Below are 22,499 nucleotides of genomic sequence, written 5' to 3' on the forward strand. Positions count from 1 at the left end.
GAATTTGTTCTTGTGCTTTTTCAGGGAGTTTCTTGAGCAGATGGTGTAGTTTTTTTTGGTAAACCTCAGTGGGATCAGAGGGTAATGGTTTGTAGAAAGTGGTGTTGGAGAGCTGCCGAGCAGCCTCTTGTTCATATTCTGACCTATTCATGATGACGACAGCACCTCCTTTGTCAGCCTTTTTGATTATGATGTCAGAGTTGTTTCTGAGGCTGTGGATGGCATTGCGTTCTGCATGACTGAGGTTATGGGGCAAGTGATGCTGCTTTTCCACAATTTCAGCCCGTGCCTGTCAGCAGAAGCACTCTATGTAGAAGTCCAGTCTGTTGTTCTGACATTCAGAAGCAGTTCACCCAGAATCCTTCTTTTTGTAGTCTTGGTAGGAAGCTCTCTATGGGTTAGTATGCTGTTCAGAGGTGTGTTGGAAATATTCCTTGAGTCGATGTTTTTTCCATAAGAAGATGCTGAGTCAATGAAATTGAAAAGTTCCTCCCGGAAATGTAACGATTTCATCAACATTTAGGAATTATCAAAACGTTTCATTTCAACTTTGTTTTGATTATATATGATATAAAAGTCCAAATGATAAATTGAAAAGGGAATTTTCGGAATATTTCGTTTCTCTAAAAATTCTGAAATTTCTGCTTTTCGTCATGATTCAGGACTAAATAAAATTTGAAAATCTCGGAATTTCTCAGAGGACAAGAATTCTATTTTTGACCAGCTCAATCAATATATTCAAACAAACAGTGGCAGATCTAAAACATGGCTATGGCTTAATGAAATAGCATCAGTGACAGACTCCACAGTTCTTTGAGGGTGCTTTAATCCTTGCAAAGAGTACTGGAAATCACACGAGATCATGAAGGGGTCTGGATAAGGTCAGACAAGCCCCCAGATCTATGCAGGGTTTTATCCAAACTTCGCACTCTTCTGTCCCTTGTTTTTCATGACCTCTTACATATACCATAAGTGAGGATTCAGAAAATTTGGTCTGCTACTATAAAAATAACCCTTTAAAATGAACACTGTTGCACTAAGAGGCCCTTCTGTGCTAAAAAGATCAGATTATGATTCTCCTACCTGCCGATAAGATCCTGGCAAGTTTTTTCTGCCAGTACAGTTGTGGGAGCCATTCCTCCATAGGTCAGCTTAATCTCCTGGACTCGGTTGCTACCTTCATGAAACAGGACTCTCATTCCACAGGTCACTATAGCAATGTCATCCTCCCGACGGGAAGCCTGCTTGAAGGCTGAGAAAAACTCACGCTAGAGGAAAGGAAAGAATTTGTTCTCAACCTGGGTCACAAGCAAGGGCAGAAGAATGTGGACAGCTGAGTAATCTATCTCTGTGACAAGGCTACCCAAGAGAATCCCAGATGGAGAGCTGACTTTGCATTCTGAATGAGGAATCATGCTTCAGACAAGACCATTTTTCACATGATTCAAAGCTGGGTGTTAGGCCAGCTAAGAAAGGTCCAGTCCATCAGGTGCTGTTATAAAGTCACTCATTCTTCCTGGGAAGGTTTGAAAACTGTTGGGGACTATTCTTTTGATCCTGTCCTCTCTCTTCTCTAGCTTTGGGAAAGAAATGAATGACTATGGATTTTCACACTACAGCTATATGAGTAACTGATTTTTTGGTTCACTGGCCAAACCAAAAAATATTTTTAAAAAATTGTTTGAATTTTTTTGGCAAACCAATAAGTTGAAAAAATGTTGTGTGTCCAAACAAAATGTTTCATGCAGAATTAAACATTTCATTTTGTTTTTGAGGATTTTCACCTTTTAAAAGCATGAAGTAAAAGTAAAACAGATTTCTAAATGATGAGTCATTTCTATTCAAAACAATCAAACCATTTCAACAGAAAATGTCAAAATGAAATGCTTTGAGTTTTTGGTGAAATTTTTAAACTATTTTTTGAGCAAAACAATTTGGCAATTTCAACATGAATTCATGAAATGTTTGGGTCACCACCTCTGCATTTTTTCGAGAAAAAATGTTCCAGAGGGAAAAGGTTCATCCAGCTCTATTTCCCTCTCTCAACATTCCATCATTTTCTCATGTTAATTAAATACAGGCCTGATTTAAAAAAAAATAGATCCAAATAACACAGATCTGGGGAGTCCTTGAAATTTTAACTCAAAGACAGAACTAAATTTCACACCAGCTGTAAAATGGGTCAGACTAAGAGCAAGGATCCAAACACCTCCTAACTTGTTCGTTCAGTTTGTTCTCCAGCGGGGTTTTATCCCATCTAGTTTATGTCTCCAGGAATGGGGATTCCAACATTCCTTTTACTTTTAAAAAATATCTCAGGCAGTTCTCTTCAGCAGATCCTAGTATCTGGCATGGACTCCCTGTATCTCTCCAACTTATTGGCTCTTTGCCTCATTCCAAAATATTCCTCTTCTTTTCTCTCTTGCTTCTATCGCTTAATTTCTGTCTACTCCTTATAACTAACTGCTCAAAGTTTTTCACCATACAAGCCAAATTTTCAGCAACACTCCATTAATGAATTTACAAAAACTGCAGGTGGATCAAAATGTGCACTCAAAAGCCAACATGAATTTGTGTAAAACTGGCAATTATATGTGCAATTGCTGAATTGCTGAGCTAAACGCAGATTAAGGGAAATCAGCTAAACATCTGGGGCCAGAACCTAAGGCTATGTCTACACTACCACTTATGTTGGCAAAAGTTATATCACTCAGGGGTGTGAATATTACACACACACACACACACACACACCCGAGTGACATAAATTACACTGGCACGTGGGCTAGTGTGCACAGCACTATGGCAGTGGGAGAGCGTCTACTGCTGCTTGTTGTGGGTGGATTTATTATGCCAACGGGAGAGCTCTCCCCAGTCAGCATAGAGTGGCTACATGAGAGATCTTGCAGAGGCACAGCTGCCTCAGTACAGCTGTGCCACTGTAAGCTCTCTAGTGTAGACATACCTTAGTTAGTGTAAATCAGTATAGCTCCAGGGGCACAAGGGAACCCAATCCCTGCTTGACTGGGACTGCTGATGTGTGGCTACAACTTACTCCTAACTAAAAGGTCAGCATGCAGCTAAACTTGTCCAAACTGCACACAGAGGATGGCATTTGATGGAATAAGGGAGTCGATGGGCAAGGGGTTTGTGACTTTGTTCTGCCCAGTGCAGAGGACCTTGCTGAGCACTTGACTCACATCCATGCTGGAGCATAACAACCACCTCGCATTCCTGCTGTGCACCATGAGTGCACTAGCAGGAACCTTTTCTTTTTCAGAATATTTTCTTCAGGGCACAAATAGCTGCCACATTCAACGCACACCAGTTCACCTGCAACTAATGATGCTCAATGTGTACAAATAATACCAGCTTCAACTAGCTGATTGGGAGGGCCTTAGTTCATATTGGACCTAGTCTTTCCCTGCCATACAGGGTATGAGAAACTCCCACTGAAATTACTGGTATCCTGCAGTAAGCAAAGAATCAGTCCCTTTATGTCACTCTTTTCAGTAGTTTGCTGTAAAGAGTGTTCAGTGATGATATATATGCAAGACACTGAGCAGTAGCAAGTTCTGGTCAGTTAATTATCCCCCCAGCAGCAGCAGCCAGAAGTGATCCCTCTATTGTTTCTAATGAGTGCACTCTCTCAAGAGCCTGGTTTTGTACATTGCGAGCTCATTACTGGAAGTGCACAGCTGAAGCTTTCATGTCACATCCTCCATGCATCTTTCCATACACGGCCCTAATTAGTGGGCAGCCAGCAGATAATATGAAAGCAGCATGTATTGGTGCCCTGCTTGCCAACGCACCTCATTCTGCCAATTTGTTTGTTATGCTAATTAACTAGCAAAGAAGAGGAAATACAGCCTCTGCCCTCACTTTGCATTTCAATGGAGCTTTCCAGTAATGAAATGACAGTGAGAGGTTGACACTCAGCAAATCTCCTGCAGACTCCATATCTGAGGCTATGCCTTCACTACCCAAAAGGTGTGTTTTTTACAGTGAGATAACTAACACAAGCTAAACAAGGCACCTGCAGCTTACCCCACCATGTACCTACACAAGGTCAACACTATGCTCCCCCAACACACAGCTGACCTTGGCTAGCTATGCTATGGTAAAACTACCATGCCTTGTCTCCACTGAGATTTTACAGTAGGCTAGCTAACTTGCATTAGTCATCTGTCAGTGAAAACACATCTTTTTGACTGCGAGCTGTAAAGACAAAGGGAGAAGGGGTTTTCCTAGTAGCATCAAGAGTTACAGATGCAAATCAAACTACCTTTTTCTTTCCCCTCCCCCAAGTGTCAGATGGCAGCATCCCCAGCTTACATCACATTAACAATGCCAACTCAATGGACAAAGTGTAATAGCCAATGTTCACATTTTCAGGGACATCACTGCCATGTGAACTTCTTCCACCACCCAACACCACCTCCGTCAATCTTCACAAAAGAGGGAGGCCAGTGGAGATGTCCAGTAATAACATTACAATTAGAGGACACTAATGTGAGAGATGAAGGAGGGGTTGGTTGTCACCCTTTGAATTTTCTCCTGCTGGGTAAACCCGTTTACATCATGAAGCTGAGGATACAGAGCAAAACTCAAGATGAAAAGATCCCAAAGTGCAGGTGTACAAACTAGAGGGATCAGCATTCACCATCAAAATGCCATCTCTACGGGATAAAACAACAGTGTAACAAAACTACAGCAACACTGAACAACAGTGAAGATTGCTGAACACGGGGCTTGAAATCTCTATTTTGTTATACCAGCTGTACACAGGTGTGACACCAGTGAAATCAACAGAATTACACCAGTATAAAACTGGTGTGACACAATGGAAAATCAGACCCTTCATACTGGCACTGTGCTAAACCAGCCTTTCTTTAACTTGGTTTACCAATTGCCAAAAATTGTGATCCCGGAACACCTTGACTGCCACTTAGAAGAGGGAAAATCCTCCTACCGTATAGATTTGTCCATCCATTGAAAAACTTTAGTCTTGCTGAGCTGATCTCCATAAGCCAAAGTTCAGTCAAGAGTTCATGATATGCCAAGAGTTCAAAAGTAGCTTTGGGTTTCAAGGTCAGATGGTAACCATCTAGCATGACCTACAGGTCATGTCAATTAAGAACATAAGAACGGCCATACTGGATCAGATCAAAGGTCCATCTAGCCCTGTATCCCGTCTTCCAACAGTGGCCAATGCCAGGTGCCCCAGAGGGAATGAACAGAGCAGGTAATCATCAAGTGATCCATCCACTCCCATTCCCAGTTTCTGGCAAATAGAGGCTAGGGACGCCATTGATGGACCTATCCTCCATGAACTTATCTAGTTCTTTTTTGAACCCTGTTATAGTCTTGGCCTTCACAACATCCCATCGCAAAGAGTTCCACAGACTAACTGTGCATTGTGTGAAAAAATACTTCCTTTTGTTTGTTTTAAACCTGCTGCCTACTCATTTCATTTGGTGACCCCTAATTCTTGTGTTATGAGAATGAGTAAATAACACTTCCTTATTTATTTCTCCACACCAGTCATGATGGTCTTAATGGATATGAAAAAATTTAGGTTCCGAGGAGGACAATTGTATGACTCATTATTGATAATGCTATATAGAGCCTTTTACCTCTGTATAATGACAGGTTTCAGAGTAGCAGCCGTGTTAGTCTGTATCCACAAAAAGAAAAGGAGTACCTGTGGCACCTTAGAGACTAACAAATTTATTTGAGCTTTCCGTGAGCATCCGATGAAGTGAACTGTAGCTCATGAAAGCTTATGCTCAAATAAATTTGTTAGTCTCTAAGGTGCCTCAAGTACTCCTTTTCTTTTTACCTCTGTGTGACTTGTTAAAATTAAACCAGGCCAGTAGTGAATAGATCTGATCATTGTTCAGTCTAAAGTGAGTTTCATGGCTTCAGTCCAGGTCCCAGCAGAATAAAGTCCACATTGCAAAAACCACCATCCTGATCAGCCTCTCTGTTTACAGTCTCAGCAAACAGGCCAAGGACTGTATGGACACAGAGATTGCACTACCTTCTTATCCCTAGAGACTAACTTTTCAGCGCACACTCAAGAAACATAGATCCATAGATTCCATGGCCAGAAGGGACCACGGTGATCATATAGTTTGACCTCCTGTATAGCATAGCCATAGAACTAACTTCCCCAAAACAATTCCTATAGCTTTTACAAAAGCATCCAATCTCGATTTAAAAATTGTCAGTGATGGAGAATCCACCACAATCCTTGGTAAATTGTTCCAATGGTTAATTACAATAGAACTGCATGGGGAAGTTTGCAGTGCCACCAGCTTCACTGTGATCAATACGGAACTTGAATCTGCAGGAATGTTAAACTAGCACCTTCTGACAGATCTAAACTCACTTGGGAGGAAAAAAAGCCCCAAAACACTCAGGTGAAATGTTCTGCTGAACTGATTACTTCCTGTACAAGTTAAATGCCTGCATTTGGTAGGCTCCTCTCTCTGTTTTCAGCTGTGTATTTCTCCATAATGCCTGCTTCCCCATGTCAGCCCTACTCTTATTATAGAGGAATGGCTCAGAACTTCACTGGTCAACCAATCAATGCTCTGGTACTTTACCTCTCCAGTTGTCATCCTGCTCCTTATGGAGATGGAACTGAACCACAACACCCATCACAGTGCAAGCAGAATTGTTTTTGACAATTAACTAGCAGTGAAGAGTCCAAAAAACAGCTGTAGTGGGGAACTGGCTGAGGATAACAAGTCCAGTTTGCGACTTTCTTGGGGAAATACCTTGTTAGACTAGCCAAAACACTGGGTAGAAAAGCCTTTCAGCTTCTCCCACTCACGTCTTTACCCACCTCCTAGAAAATCACCAGAAAGAAGTAGAGATGTTCATTACATTTAAAATTTATTTAAAAAAATTGTATTGTCAGATAGCTTCAGAGGAAAATATTCTCAACTGTTGCAGTTAAAAATATTCCATTAATTTCCATTGGCTTGTTTTTATCTGATGTGGAACCACCCACATCTCTTGATAGCCTAAAAGGTTAAGTACGTGGAGAAGATCTATATGTGTCTGGTGGACAGACACTAGAAGAGACTTAAATAATGTTTGGAGTCCCTCATCTGGTGGCATATTACCATAGCCAAAATGAATACAGAACACTTGTGATCCAGAGGGGGGCAGCCATTCTAAAAATGACCTTCCTTCTAGCTGACCTAATTAAGCACATCTCTGCTGGAATTAAGGGCTAATTAAGCACATCTCTGCTGGAAGTCAGTCTTCAAGGAAAGGTTAGTTTAGATTAGAAGCATTAGACATTTTGGGTCCCCTATAGGGTAACACCAGCTCAGCTTTACACAGCCATTAGACTATTGTTAATTCCAGCACCTCACCTTCCTAGAGTAAGGCATCTCAATGGAGAGTAATATCTCCTTAGGCTTTAGCATTGTCTTTCTGTAACCAGTAAAGAAGTTTTCATCCATCCTTATAGTCCTTCTGCCCTCTGTAGAACAAGTTGAGGAAAGAGAAACAAATGGTTGGGCAAGTATATCAGGCAATAGTCTCCCATTTCATCCAGGTAAAGAATTATTGTCAGGCACATAGAGAGGACTTTGTAGTTACATAAACTAAATTTGATTTGATCTGATCTCCGTTATTTTTCCTCTTAATTTCTATCTCTTTTTAGCCAAATTCTGAACTACTTCCTCAAGTTCAGCTCAGTCCTTACACAGGCACAACTCCCACTGACTTCCATGGGAGTTTTGCCTGCATAAGGACTGAGTTAAACAGGAAATAAAGATTTTGGGATATGTCCCTTTGATCTTAATTCATTCCAAACACCCAAGTGAATCAGTTTCCAACATCCCAATTAGGGATATGCGAATAAATGATTTTTCAGTTTGCTGGCAATTCCAAAACATTGAAAAAAACCATCATCTTTCAAAACACAATTTTTTTTCAAAATCTTCAGCAAGTCAAAAAGCATGTCAAATAATACCAATTAATCATTTTGTTTCAATTTCAATTTCAAGCATTTTTGGAAGGGGTATTAGTGGGATTCCTTTGAACATCTGCCATAACAAAGGCAAAAGGGATTCTTTATTGAGACTGTTGAACATAGATAGGCCTTGTGGTTCTCCCTGGCTCTTTAGCACCCAGAAAGACTAAAACAGAGTCCCTAATGTTACATGCAGGGTTTTTTCCCCTGTGTTCTGGCCTGAACTAAGCAGTCAAGGGAAAGGACTGCTGATTACCCTATATCCCACACTGCCATTTTGAACTTTGAGTAAACTTACCTTTTGATGCCAAAGTCAATTTGCTGCCACATGCCATAAAGACAGGGTTGAGATCGGAAATTGGACTAGCAGTCATTATATTTCCCCCAAGAGCCTGAAATAAAGTAAACCAAATACATGGATTAGAAGACAGCTGGGAAGGTATGGCTAGTGCTACTTTACTATCACTGATTCATATGTAACCCTAAAGCTTATCTAGATTCAGGTTTGTTTTGCTACCGTGACAATTTTAGGGCCTTTATTCAGTTCCAATGATGAACACGCAAAACCCACAGAGCCAGTATCAATCCTAACCAATCCTAAGGCATTTGACTGAAATGGTTTTCAAGGATGGTCCTTATCTGTACATAAAAAATGCCTCACGCTCTAATCATTCATGATAATGGTTCCAAAATTGAAATATTGGAGCCATGATGAAGGGCCTGATCCTGCAAGGTGCAGAGCACCTCCTGAGAAATGCTCAATGGCTCAGTTCCTACTGACTGTGCTGGGAACTGAGGGCACTTATAACCTTGCAGAATAAGGCCTCGTGTCAGGTTTTTCAGCCTGCTTTAAAAGTGATTTTTCTTCTTCAACATGTCTCTGGCCTCAAAAAAACATAGCCCTCAATAACTTGCAAAGCACAGAGGAGTAGGATCAATAGATGCTCACATTCTTGGTTAGCCCTAAAAGCAGGGCTTGAACTGCGGTTTGCAGAGGACAGGGAAGATGCACCCTCTAAGCATCAAGGCGGTATCAGCTTCCACACTCAGCACTGAGTAGGATGACCATGTTAGTGTTGCATTGAGGTATGACAGGCCATTCCAACCCACCTCTGCCCATCTCTCATCTTCCTTACATTGTCAAAACACTCTGGGCATAGGTAGACTCAGACCAGGAAAAAGCTACATCAGTTCTGCTTTTCAGCACCCAAAGAGCACCTGGGCCCAGGTACGGCCAGTGTCATTCAGGCAGCCCTGTCGTAACACCACTCCAGAGAAGCCCCTGTTGAGGGCTGCCTTCTGAAGCAGTAGCAGAGACTGTAGAAGACGGAGTCTCTTTTGCTTACAGAAGAATTATGGGGTTAATGCTATGAGGCTTCCTGGTCAGGCTTTTGTTTTAATGACCCTTTGCAGTTGTGGATCCACCATAAATGCTTCTTTGTTAAATGACTCCTCATTTCCAGGCTGCTCTAGAGTTTTCCCATTTGCCTGGTAATAGTCATGAATGCAGCAGATTCCTTCTGCTTTTCCTTGGTGAGCTGCCCATGTCATATAGCAGTGGCTCTCAACCTTTCCAGACTACTGTACCCCTTTCAGGAGTCTGATTTGTCTTGCGTACCCCCAAGTTTCACCTCACTTAGAAAGTACTTGCTTACAAAATCAGACATAAAAATACAAAAGTGTCACAGCACACTATTGCTGAAACATTGCTTCCTTTCTGATTTTACCATATAATTATAAAATAAATCAACTGGAATATAAATACTGTACTTACATTCAGTGTGTAGTATATTGAGCCGTATAAACAAGTCGTTGTATGAAATTTTAGTTTGTACTGACTTCACTACAGTTTTTTATGTAGCCTGTTGTAAAACTAGGCAAATATCTAGATAAGTTGATGTACCCCTTCGAAGACTTCTGAGTACCCCAGGGGCATCCCTTGTTGAGAACCACTGTCATATAGCAACCTAAGACGACACAAGACAAAATAGTCTACAGCCTTCATGGGCCTGCAGTAGAATTTTATTGGAAAAAAATCCACAAGAAAGGGACAAAATGTCTTTCAAATAGGGGCACAATGTCTTTCAGATGTCCCAGCGTAATAAGAGGAGCATGAGGCATGTGATACTGGCAGGGTCAATTACTCAATCTGAGTTTTCTTCATTGAAGTTTCTTGCCCCTCCCTCCCACATTAGCTCAGTAGCTTTCCCCCCAGTCACTTACTGCAACGTTTTTGATCTGCGGGCCTGCAAACCACCGCAGCTGTTCTAGAACAGCCTGGAACAATTCCGTTTTGCAGGAAGGAAGTTCAGCCACAGCTTTTTTCAGCACCACTTCTACAAAGCTCAGGGTGCAGGCAGCACCAAAGGTAATACCTACAAGGGGAGACCACCAGAATTTTTACCAACAACCAAGGTGTACATCTCCCAGGAAGACAGTTACACCGGGGCACTTGCAGAGGAAGGTGCATGAGGCGCTGTATTGTTCCCATAAAATTTTTTTTTTTCGTTCATTCGTTCACTAATATACCATTTTCCGGTTGAAAATGTTCGACCGCTTCTCCTGACCGAACATGCACTAAACGGCAGAGTCCACCCACAACAGGCAAACGCACAAACTGCCCCCACCAATTAGGAACCACCCACAACTATACCAACCACCACGCTTATGCCAGCACTTATTGGGAGACGAAACGCGTCTGGGAATTGCTCATGAGCTAAAGAACCTTTCCCTCATAGGTTGCCAGTGTGACACACAGGTTGTTCCTATCTCACAGGGGCCCCTATCTGAGATGAGTCTGGTGGATTTAAATTGCAACTCTCACATAATAAACTGAACACTATGCTTTATATGGGTTGGTACACTCAACAAAGAGGTGAAGAACTGCATTGGACCATGGATACTGAATTACTTCTAGAGTGTGTCTACACTGCAACGTAAGCCCAGGCCTGAGCCTGGATTCAAGTCTAACCCCCTTGTGACTACACTGCAAGTGTACTAACTCACGGCTCAGACCCATGGTCTCAGGATTCTTCAGGGCTGGAGGATCCATGCTCAAGTTATGTCAGGACCCAGAGTCCAAGCCCTATTGCCCCACTTGACTCGGGTCCTGGGAGTCAGCCAGATGTATCCCACAATTCCATGGGACAATTTCCTTACTCCTCTTTATCCCAAAAATCTGCCATTCACTCTATTGGAAATGGAAGCCACCCCGCCTTTGCAAGTGGCAGACACTCAGGTCAGCGTTAACGCATTGTATTCTGATCACCAACCTGCAAGCACACTATCAGAGCGCCTCCTGGGTTTGCAAAGGAGCACAAACTGATCACGCCTTTTGCAAAGCGAGCTGATTCCTGCTAATGTGCAGGGTGGGCAGCAAACTTTCCCACAGGGCACCGTGGTCCTAGGACTAGAGCATCCATATTTGGGGGTGGGGGGAAGGAGAGGGAGCGCTAGGGACTCTGGAATATGGTTATTTTGACTTGGGTCTGCACCCTGCAGGGTGGATGCCAGAGCCCTAGATTTGAGCATGGGTTAGAAAAGTCTACAACGTAGATGCTCAAGCCCAAGGTTCCCTAACCCTGTGCTTACATTGCAGCGTAGACGTATCCCTAGAGGTTGAGTCATACTGGCAGGGCATACTGGCATACTGCTTCTGCCAGCCAGATAAGTTCAGGACTTCATTCACATGGGCTATCAAACCACTGCCTTATAAGCACAATTTTTTAAAATGAAAGATTGTGGTCACTTGCAAATTATTTGTTAATATGCAAATTAACCCATAAATTTGCATAAACCACCTCACATGGAACTGCTATGAAATTTCTAATATTTTTCTCAGTAATGACCATTCCTGGCCCTTACTACTATGTGTTTCCACATCTTTACAACATCTGGGCATTGTGAAATCTTTGTATTGAAATTTAACTCAGATCTGCCTTCCCCCCCATCTAGTCCCAGTAAAGGGGAAACAATTCAACTAATTAATCTCAAAATAATGATGAGCGGCTAACGTGTGCTTCCCTTACTCATGCAACTTGTCCTATTGATTTCAGTGGGACTCCTAGCATGAATAAGCTGAACAGATCTGGCCTCAGAAAAGGTGATGGGAATAAAAGAAGGGGGCCCTTCATCCTAATCAAAGCAGTTCTAGTTTCTCCGTTTTTTGGGGACGTGCACCTAGCCCCTCCCTTGTACTTTTCCCAAAGACCACACTGACTGCATAGCATTATGGAATACTCATTACCTACCCTCCTCGGTGTGCTGAACAAAGGTCATTTCAGGGATCCAAGCTGGTGCTATTATCACTGGATACAGCATGTTCTTTAACTTCATCTCAATACCTCAAGGAAAAACAAGACTCCCTGAGTTAGATGCTTCTCAGGGAAAAGACAGCATTATTGTGTAACAAAGATCAGTGACCACATCTTATACCGGTATGTATATCTTTCCACGGTATGCATCCGATGAAGTGAGCTGTAGCTCACGAAAGCTCATGCTCAAATAAATTGGTTAGTCTCTAAGGTGCCACAAGTCCTCCTTTTCTTTTTGCGAATACAGACTAACACGGCTGTTACTCTGAAACCTGTCATTATACCGGTTATGTAACAGCTTAAAGAGTTCCTGAAGAAGGGTCACATTTATCACTGGCCAATGGTGGTATTTGCATAATGAAATTTTAGGGCTAGAATTCATGAGATGTCCCTCCAATCTGCAATACCCACCAACCTCTTCCCCTGTGAAGGAGCTCCCAGACTGCATGCGGACATTACTGACTCATTGCTATCATCATGTTACGCTGAATAGCACTTGAGTGGGAAAATAGGATGAGATATCAGGAGGGGAATTGTTCATGAAATCAGACTGGCTTTGCAAATCTCTCTCTCCCTCTCCACCCCCTGCAAAAAAAAAAAAAAAAAGTTTGAGAGCACTGCAAACCCTCACATCCCAAGAGGTTTGCCCAGTCCCTGGACAACTTCAGGCAAATGGCTGAAAGTTTCATTACTGGATTCACCTAAGTACATTTTCAGTGCCTTTCTTCCCTTCCTGCAAAAACCAGAGCAGGATGTTATGTATCTGTGTACCTCTTCTTGTCAATAACCCATTAATAACTGGCAGCAAGTTAGAACGAAAGGCCCACCGATCTGAATTAGCACTTATTTAGCTTGCTTCAACAAACAGGACACAAGGATGTTCATGAGACTGATCCATGTGGGAAGAAGTAAAATCCTCCCTGACATGCCCTTCAGAAACCACTCCCACAGGGGTTTAACTCAGGCAGTTTTAAGGAAGTCCAAACTGGTTTTGCATTATGCTTGGGAAAACCTTTCTGTGGATAACTTTAGCAACTGCTGAAACTGAACCTCAGCTCTTCCTCTTACCAACTTCTGTGTTCCCTACAACGAGCTTAGCCTTGGGGTACTGAGCCTTGAGCGCCAGCAGCTCCTCGAGTGTCGTGGGCTGTATCCACATCACACGCTCGCCTTTGAAGCACAGCTGTTCCTGGGGTTTGTCTTTCTGCATCTGAGAAAATAAAATGGGACGGACTCAGACTGTAAAATGCTTCCATCAAGAATCCCTGCCCCAGCTTTCTTTTTGCCAATTCTCCTCATCACATGACTGCTGCTTATTAGGAAGAGGAAACTAGCTAGGAGTCAGCCCAATGTCGCTGCCCTCCAGTAACACGGGAACTTCTTACAAATGAAACAGAGGGAGCTGGTGTTGGCATAAACAAACTCAGTGTGACCCTCACGAAGGGAGCACCAGCGCACTGGATAATGTTGGGTTGGGTCTGGGGGAGCTGCCAGCAGCCGTGGAACTAACAACTGAGTTTTAAGGGTGATTTGTTAAATGTATAGGAGGCAGAAAACACACCCACCTCGTGGACCCAACCCTGGGCTATGATCACTGTGCAGGGCATCTGCTGGTAGAAAGTCTGCCCAGCCTGGGATAGCAGGGTCACAAGCCTCCATAACTGTTCCTTCATAGGGAGGTGCGGGATGATCGGAGAGAAAGCTAGAGCAGCTCTGAGAGTGAGTAGTGCTGACTGGAAATGGCTTGGCTCAGGCTGCTGGGGGATGCACTGATTCCACTTATCCTGTGTATCCCATGGAAAGCCTCTTCTGGCAGGGCTCTTATGTGAAAGACTGGAATGCTACTGCCTGCTCCAGGTCAGCAAGTGTTTCTTATTTTATTGGTGTCTGTCTTTTACACTGTAAGCTCCTTGGGGCAAGAGGTCACTCAAATCCCATGTTATAGAATCAGGCCAATGAGCTGAATTCATTGCTGCATGAATCCACCTACCAGCAACTCTGGAGGGAAGATAGGCTCCTGTGTGGGATCCAAAGGATGGAATTCAGCCGGGTTGAACAAGATGGAGGACACCATTGCCTGTTAAACAAAGCAAATTGCTGTTAGAGAAATTTCTTTTCTCAAAACAAGAGGACTTAACTCTGTCTACATGTAACTCTGGTTCATTTTTCCTTTCTGACACAATGCTTTTCAATATTTCGTTAAATGATGAACAGTACAACTAATAGAGTGGAATGACGCAGACTGATGAATTAAACAATGGCCCAGTTCTTGAGCTCCCCACTTATATTTATCTGTCCTTAGCAGGAGTTTGCCTGGCTAAACACACAGAGTTTTATTCCAGTCTCACTTATAGCAATGTTAGACTGGGATAATTGAACAGAATCAATGGTAGATTTGCCTGAGCACGGATCAAATAAAAGCAAAGTGGGGCCTGGTCAGGGTGTGAAAAATCCACACTCTGAACAGTGCTGTTAAGCTGGCCTGTGTCCCTGTGTAGACAGTGCTAGGTCGACAAAAAATTCTTCCATCGACCTAGCTACCGCCTCTCGGGGAGGTGGATTACATATGCTGAAGGGAGAGCCCTCCCATTGGCATAGGTAGTGTCTACACTGAAGTGCTAAAGCAGTGCTGCTAGAGCATTTTAAGTATAGACAAGCCCACAGTCTGAGGTGCTTTGTCTGAATAAAATCAGAGTAAAGATTCAGGCTTTGGCACGTACAAAACAAAAGTTAAATTACAAAACACTAACAAAGGATAGTGAAAAGAAAGAAGAGGAGAAAAAATAAAGGTGTGGCAAGGCCTTACTGCATTGTCTTCTTTCTCGTTCATGCAGCAACCTGTGTCATTGACTTTTCCACCACAACAGCCTCCATCCTTTCCAGCCATACAGCAGCCTGGGCCATTGATTCCTTTCCCACAGCAACTCCAGTCCTACACAGGCAAAAAACTGCTTAGAGAAAAACCTGGAGATTTCAAGCAAGCTAAATAGGTTTCATCCACTTGCAAAAGCAATTGGTCCCCCATTTATAATTTCTATCATAAGAACAGAGGAATTGGAAATGGAAGATGCCAAATAATTAGGTCTCTCCCTTTCAGTGGGTCTGAATGGCCCCTTACAGCGGGTCTGAATGGCCCCTTACAGCGTATTCTATGCCGTTTAGTTTTAAATAACCCAAGTAGTAGCACTTCCACCACCTCCTTAGGGATAGGTCAGTGGTTTGAGCATTAGCTTGCTAAACCCAAGGTTGTGAGTTCAATCCTTGAGGGGGCCATTTAGGGATCTGGGGCAAAAATTGGGGATTGGTCCTGCTTTGAGCAGGAGGTTGGACTAGATGATCTCCTGAGGTCCCTTCCAACCCTGATAGCCTATGAGATTGCTCCAGTGTCTGATGGGTTTCACAACTACCTATAATTTCATCCTTTACACAGAATAATATGCACCATGCTAAATCATTGCTTTATGTCCTGGTGTTCACTACCCATCTGAGGAACGCCCATAATACCAATCAATGTAGTATATAGGTGCTTCATTTCTCCATGCAACCCCCCAGGGAGGAGACTTTTTTTAAAATGATAAGTAAAAAGTGTATGGCTGTGCTTAATGCCCCACCCCACCTGGGTGTTGGGTGTTGGGGGGAAGGGTCTATTCAGCGCTAACATTTCAGCTTAACACCACTGTCATTTTAGTTTTGCAGTTCAATTCTCATGAAAGTAATTACCCAACCGGACTCTGCAGTTGTATGTCCCTCGTCATGCACCGTAGTTAGGCACCTTTCTATACCTGCACATACCCGGGTGATCTGGGAACTGCTTTGTTTTGTGGGATGCTGTATTTTTAAGAGCCTTAGCAAAAGCACTGTTAAAAGAGGCCTGCTTACTGGTGACCTGACATGGGACCACTGCACTGAGCACTCTAGTTATTAAAGCAACTGAGCAACTGCCATTAACGAGTAGGTCTCATCATGTTATCAGTATGTAACATATGTACTAACAGGATCCAGGGCTCTGTTTAGGATTGGTTGGGGAGTGGCGGAGGGGAGGGGGGATGCTGGTTGGCAAATGTATTCCCTTTTTCTCCCAGTCCAACAGTGTATTTTATCAACAGTTGAGCAAGTCAGCCTGCTGAATGCCTTGCAGAAATTTGTAATGTTATATGAGGCCACTTACTTTAGCAAATGTCCTGTACCCCTGCAGAATGGGTCTGTATCCTGTACAGCGACACAAGTTTCCTGCATGGCCAGTGCAAAGGGATAAAGGTTAAGAGTCATTCAGTCAAGAATTTCTGTGCACATATCAGAGGCTGATTTTGTGAGTGTTTTTCCCCACAATAACCAGCTCAGCATTAGACAGAGCTGATCAGAAAATGGGGGGAAGTGAAATTTTGAGAATATTTCTGCACAAAATTCCCCACTCTCTTTTTTATGTAGAAATTCAAAATCGCAATGAAAATTTTCACAGACATTTCAAAAATTTCCAACTATCTCTATTTAGTATTCAGCTGCCTTGATTGCATGTGTTTAATCTCAACATGCCGATTATCTAATGTCTGGAGCAACACAGAGCTCATTTCTCTTCCGTGGCTGACCTCTCTTCAGCAGGGGTGGCCACTGTACTGCTGGTCACAACTCCCTGATTCAGCACGAGCCCAATCCCAGCCGCAGCCTTAGTTAAAGCAGCCAAGGGACTGCGCTAACCTACACAAGAGGAGAACTGGCATAACGGAGTTTTGCTCCTCCACATCCCCAACCCTGGGCACACCCCTATATGTGGGGCTGCTGGTTGGGTCAGAAGCAAGATCTGTCATCTCCATTGGCTCTATGCCAGCAAGGAGTTTCCCCCACCCACCAGAAGGTGATTTATTTAGTTTGTAAGCTCTTTATGGCAGAGACCACCCTTTTGTTCTGTGTTTGCACAGCAACTAGCACCATGGGGCTCTGGTATATGACTGGGGCTCCTATGCACTATGGTAATGCAGATAATTCACAACAACAATGGGAATTCTCCACTGTCTATTTCCGGACAGAATCTGTTCATTTCACACCCATGAGCAATGTACTGTGAACAGCTCATTCTGGACAATCCAGGTCTTACTTTGATAGTAACTGGCCAGTTTTAAAGCAATCAGGTTAGGTGCACTCTGTCCCACTTGGGGAGGGAAATGTAGCCCCGAAAAAGCACAAGATGCATGCCTGCAGATCTGTTTTGGAATAGGCATTACCTTGGAAATTCTCTTCGATCTCCTCCATGTTTGGTTGAGGTCTGTTGCGAAGTAATGTATACATGGACATGACAATGCCAGGAGTGCAAAAGCCACACTGCGATCCATGGCTTTTTGCTATTCTCTCCTGAGAGGAAAAAGTGACCAAAACACAAACAGATCTTGTTAGCAGCACTACACTGATTTCCTGACCTCACTAGTCAGTGCTTCCTCACGTCTCTGGGCAGACCCTCCCAAAGGACTTAGGGCTTGTCTACACTTACCGGGGGATCAACACGCAGCGATTGATCCATCAGCAGCCGATTTAGCACTCTCCCATCGACTCCTGTGCTCCACTGGATCAAGAAGAGTAAGGGGAGTCCACGGGAGAGCGTCTCCCATCGACATCATTTAGTGTGGACTCTGCGTTAAGTATATCTAAGCTACGTCAACCTGAGTTACGTTATTCACTTAACTCAAACTGCGTAGCTTAGATCGACTTTTCCCTGTAGTGTAGACAAGACCTTAGTCCATTCAGATTGGTTTCAAACAGACTCACGAGAACTCATACTGCAAAATTGGGATCTAGATTTCAAAAAAAAACCCTAAATCTTGGCCTACTGAAATTGATGGGAGTTTTGCCATAGAATTCTTTGGGGCCAGGATTTCACCCCAGGAGTATCTGAGTCCCTGGGTTTCCATTTGCTCCATCATAAAGATAGGGGCTATTGGTCAGAATCAGATGTGCCTTTGGATTTCAAACCCTTTTCCCTCAAAGCTTAAGTGTTTGGATTCTGCGGGGTGGGGAGATGGTAGGGAAAGGAACAAGCTCTATCCAATTGGACCCACCCAATCTCCATCCATCTCACTTTAGGTCTAAGTGTTCTCTCTTTATGGTTTACCATCATGGAAAGAATCTATACAAACTGCTAGATATGTGGAGAGGAAAACTTAATTTCCATCTCAAGGGCAGCATCTCTAGCAAAGATGAAACAACTAGTGACTCCAAACACTGCAATGTAGTATTACCAGTGTATAATAGTAACACGTTGCATTTCTCTCACAACTTCCAGAACCCTTTGGAAACATTACTAAATTAATCCCCAGCAATGCCCCTGTGAGGGGGATAAATGATAATATCCGAATGTTATAGGTAGAGAAACTGAGGCACACAGAGTTCCTGACTAAGGTCATCCAGGAAGGCCAAGGCAGAGCCAAGAATAGAACTTAGATTTCCTAACTCCCAGTCAGGGCCCCACAGAGGTTTCAAGGAGCCCAGAAAGGACAAAATCTGAAACTTAGGCCCCCAGCCCTTCCAAAGTATTACTATAGAGATGAAAGAGGTTAAAGAAGACGAGAGGGGATGGCAGGTAAGAGAGGGCCCAGGTCTGTAGTGTTGCTGTCCATCCCATGAGGATGGTGGCGGTTCTGCCTGCATGCAGCCAAGGAGCCGCTTCCAGTCCTGCCTCTCCCTGAGCTCTGGCCCCAGTTGGAGCTCTGCCAGTTGGAGTGGTATTCCCAACCCCCGACCATACTCCTACCTCTGGGCTCTCAGCATGGTGGGTTGCCTCAGGTCTGGTTCAATGATGCCAACACCAGCAACAGTGGGATGTGGGCCCAGCTGGGGCAGGGGAGTCACTTTTCACACTATGGATGGTGGGCGCCAAGCAGGAGTAGCACTGCAACCCCATGCACCAGGTCACAATACCTCTCACTCAGATTTGCCGCAGCCACCCACCTATCATTTTGGGGGACCCTTGGGAAAACTGCACTTTTTATTCTACCTAGGCCCTGCACAGCCCTGCTCCCAGTCCTGTGCTTTAGCCACAAAATCACTCCTGGTGTAGGACTTGGATCAATACAACGTTGCAGGGCCAAAGCAAGAACACTAGCGGTGTAGCTGGAATGAGACCTAATATCATGTTTGCTTATAACAGAGAGTTACAATGTAGACATGTGCTTAGGTGCCATTCCCACTACGAGCAAAGTCTGTGCATGCAGTCTAAGGTGAAACCCACAGCCTCCGGGCTTTGGCTTTATTAACAAGGAAAGTAAGAACAACACAAGCTAAACCTCAGCCCAAGTATTCCTCCCAGGGTAGGCTGTTCCAAGAGTTCCTCCAGTAGAAGCTGTCTGTCCCAGGCCCGTGGTCCTACTGCCCAAGGAGCTGTTCCCACCTCCCTTATATCCAGGGCAGAGCTAACAAGCCATGCATGCCCCCCAGGGGGTCAGCAGAAAGCAGTAACTTACCAGGTGTTAGAGCCCTACGCTAACAGGGTGAGTCCGCAAAAGATGCCTGCCACAGGTTACATTGTCTTAAGACTTAACGGCAGAGACAGCTCACCTGGACAGGATGCAACCTTGTCTTTGTGCTCCCTATGCCTTCAACAGTAGTCACTGCTACGCGATGCAATGCGCAGATGGGGAACAGACAAGCATTTACAGAGTAGTGGCTAGTACCGTAAGTTAAGGTCATTCGTTTGTAAAATCATTTGCCAGCGGTGCTCAGCAAAGGAAACAGGGAATCATGAGGTTTGCCTGCTTTGCAGCCTCTGATATATACAGTTACAATTCCAGGCAGCCTGGTTATGATAAGCAAATGGGCTAAAAAAAAGTAATGTTGCCTGTGACAAAACACTGGAGTCATGACAGCTCCATTCAGACAAGGCAGAGTCCTAGTGAAGTCTGACACCCTCAGGGACATATCTAGACCTTCTTCATTGGATGGGAAGGGCCAAGTGGAAATTTCCAAATGCACCCTTTGTTGCTTAATGCACCTCTGAAAGGAACTCAGATGCCATGGTGATGGGTGTAGCGTTCAAACCTAAATTAGACAGAACAGACTGGACATACTTATTAACAACCAGCCAAATCCTGCAGCCCAAACTCAAGCAAAACTCCCAGTGACTTCACCTGAGCAAGAACTGCAGGATTTGGTCCAGGGCTAACAGCACTAATTCTTCTCAAAGCACTTATAAACATTAAACTAACTAATTAGTCCTCACAACGTCTCTGTAGGTAGTTTAAATGAGTATACAGCAAATAGGGAAACAGAGGCAGAGATGTCAAATGACTTGCCCACGCGACATGTGAAAGCTGGGAATAATAACTGTGGAGTTCCTGGCTTCCAGCCCTGTGCTCAGACACACCTCTTGTAGGTGGTGAACAAAGTGAAAATGTCTCTGATAAAAGATTAAATCAAACAATGTAGCCAGAACTTTCCCCATAATTAACTCTCCTGATCTCTGCAGCCTTTGTAGCCCCAAAAATAAATTACATAAATGAATATTCTGGCTGCTAGGGGACAGAATGATTGAAGAGATTTATTAATGAGAACCATACTTTTTCTTTTCTTGGTCAGCCTTTGACCTCATTAGAGATGTTCACCAACCCACGGTAAAATACCCATGGCATTTTCACTATATGAAGCTTCTGCCATTCTCGACAGAAAGAATAATCAGTGTTTTACTTCTTCTTGGTTTGATTTCATTGTTTAGCTCCACAAACGATCAAGAACTGAGAATGACATAATTCCATGTGCCAAACAGAAATAACTTTTTTGCAGATTAAATGGATATCTGCAGATACAGTGGATATCGACAGGCACACAGCAGCAAGATGATTCCAGAAATGTAATAGTGATAAAGATCCTAGCAGGGTAATTGTTATTTTACTCTTTCCAGGGCAAATGCTGGGCTGCATTGCAACAGGAGAATGCTACATTAGGGTTATAAAGGTTACCATATCAGGAAACACCATCTAAGCTGACATCTGGTCTGTCACAAGAGCCTGTGCACATGCTTCAAGACAAGATGTAAAATCTTCATAAGCATTGTACAATATCATTAGAGGAAATAACTTCTTGTATCTGCTGAGTTTACGTCCTAAATTGTGGATTGAGGCTTTGGCAGAACCGTAACGTTATATAACAACATTTATTTAATCATAAACAGTGCTGCATCCCTGGATTCATGACTATTTTCATTTCCATCTCAGTTTACAGGTTCAGCTTGCAAAGGATACACGATTTTCTTCTGGGAGTTGTCAAACTTGGATATCATAACAGTGCAAGCACCACATCCACCTTCTCCACAGCCTAGCTTGGTTCCAGGTAGCCCCACTGAGAGAACAAGCGCTAAGGAAAATACAGAAGCATAGCAATAGCCCTGGCAAATGTACAGCCCACAACCCTTTTACAGCCAAAGTTTTCCAAAGGTTCTGGCTGAAAACTGAGTTCCTAATTTTCTTCACACTTTCCCTTATCAACAACTTAGTTTTTACAGAAGCAAAGCCTCAACTACTGATGTGAAGACTACAGGACGGACACACAAAGATCTGACCATAAGCAGTTAACTACCCAATACGCTTATTAGAGCTGGTTAAAATTTTCTGAATCTTGACGTTTTTCAACAATTTTTCAAATTTTGACCCGAAAAAACAGGAAGGGGGAGGAAATACTGCTGAAAATTTTTTTTTGCAGTGTCGTTGTATTCATATTGGTCCCAAGATATGAGAGAGACAAGGAACGTGAAGTAATATAGTTTACTGGACCAACATCTATGGGTGGAAGGTACAAGGTTTAGAGCTACACAAAGCTCTTCTTCAGATCTGGGGAAGGAAATCAGAGTATCTGAGCTAGACACAAGTTGGGACTGACTGTTAAGCATAAGGGGTACACGTTGTAGGCAGCCACTTGAAATGGAGTGGGCAATAAGAATTAGACTGTTATTCAAAAGGGGTTTGAAGTGGACTATAGCAGATTAGCAGGCAGGTGTGTTACAAATTGTTGTAATGAGCCATGAAACCAGCATCTCTGTCAAGTCCATCATTTTTAATGTCTTGTTATGAATTTAAGTTCCGAGGCTCACTTCTGAAGGTGTTGTGCAGGTTTCCTTTGAGGACAAGTATTGAAAGATCAGGTATGGAGTGATCGGTTTGTAAAAAATGCTTACCCAAGGGTGATACAGTGTTTTTGGTTTTTATAATTTTTCTGTG

At 43.4% G+C, this 22,499-nt stretch overlaps 1 protein-coding gene across 3 annotated transcripts in view; it reads right to left on the reverse strand.

The window, feature by feature from the left end:
• The window catches only part of XDH (xanthine dehydrogenase), an 83,096-nt gene that overhangs the window by 43,294 nt on the left and 17,303 nt on the right, over nucleotides 1-22,499 (reverse strand). For 2 of the 3 annotated variants that reach the window (XM_048843381.2, XM_048843383.2), the window contains 12 exons: nucleotides 21,528-21,624; nucleotides 19,849-19,957; nucleotides 17,526-17,652; nucleotides 16,475-16,536; nucleotides 15,113-15,238; nucleotides 14,297-14,383; nucleotides 13,375-13,516; nucleotides 12,244-12,336; nucleotides 10,217-10,368; nucleotides 8,292-8,385; nucleotides 7,389-7,498; nucleotides 1,084-1,268 (listed from right to left, as the gene is read on the reverse strand). In XM_048843381.2, coding sequence (XP_048699338.2) covers nucleotides 1,084-1,268; nucleotides 7,389-7,498; nucleotides 8,292-8,385; nucleotides 10,217-10,368; nucleotides 12,244-12,336; nucleotides 13,375-13,516; nucleotides 14,297-14,383; nucleotides 15,113-15,238; nucleotides 16,475-16,536; nucleotides 17,526-17,652; nucleotides 19,849-19,957; nucleotides 21,528-21,624 — 1,384 coding nt within the window. The remainder of the gene's footprint in view (nucleotides 1-1,083; nucleotides 1,269-7,388; nucleotides 7,499-8,291; nucleotides 8,386-10,216; nucleotides 10,369-12,243; nucleotides 12,337-13,374; nucleotides 13,517-14,296; nucleotides 14,384-15,112; nucleotides 15,239-16,474; nucleotides 16,537-17,525; nucleotides 17,653-19,848; nucleotides 19,958-21,527; nucleotides 21,625-22,499) is intronic. The other variant, XM_048843385.2, reaches the window with a different exon arrangement.

This window comes from Caretta caretta, chromosome 3, assembly GCF_965140235.1.
Source record: "Caretta caretta isolate rCarCar2 chromosome 3, rCarCar1.hap1, whole genome shotgun sequence".
NCBI classification, from domain to species: domain Eukaryota; kingdom Metazoa; phylum Chordata; order Testudines; family Cheloniidae; genus Caretta; species Caretta caretta.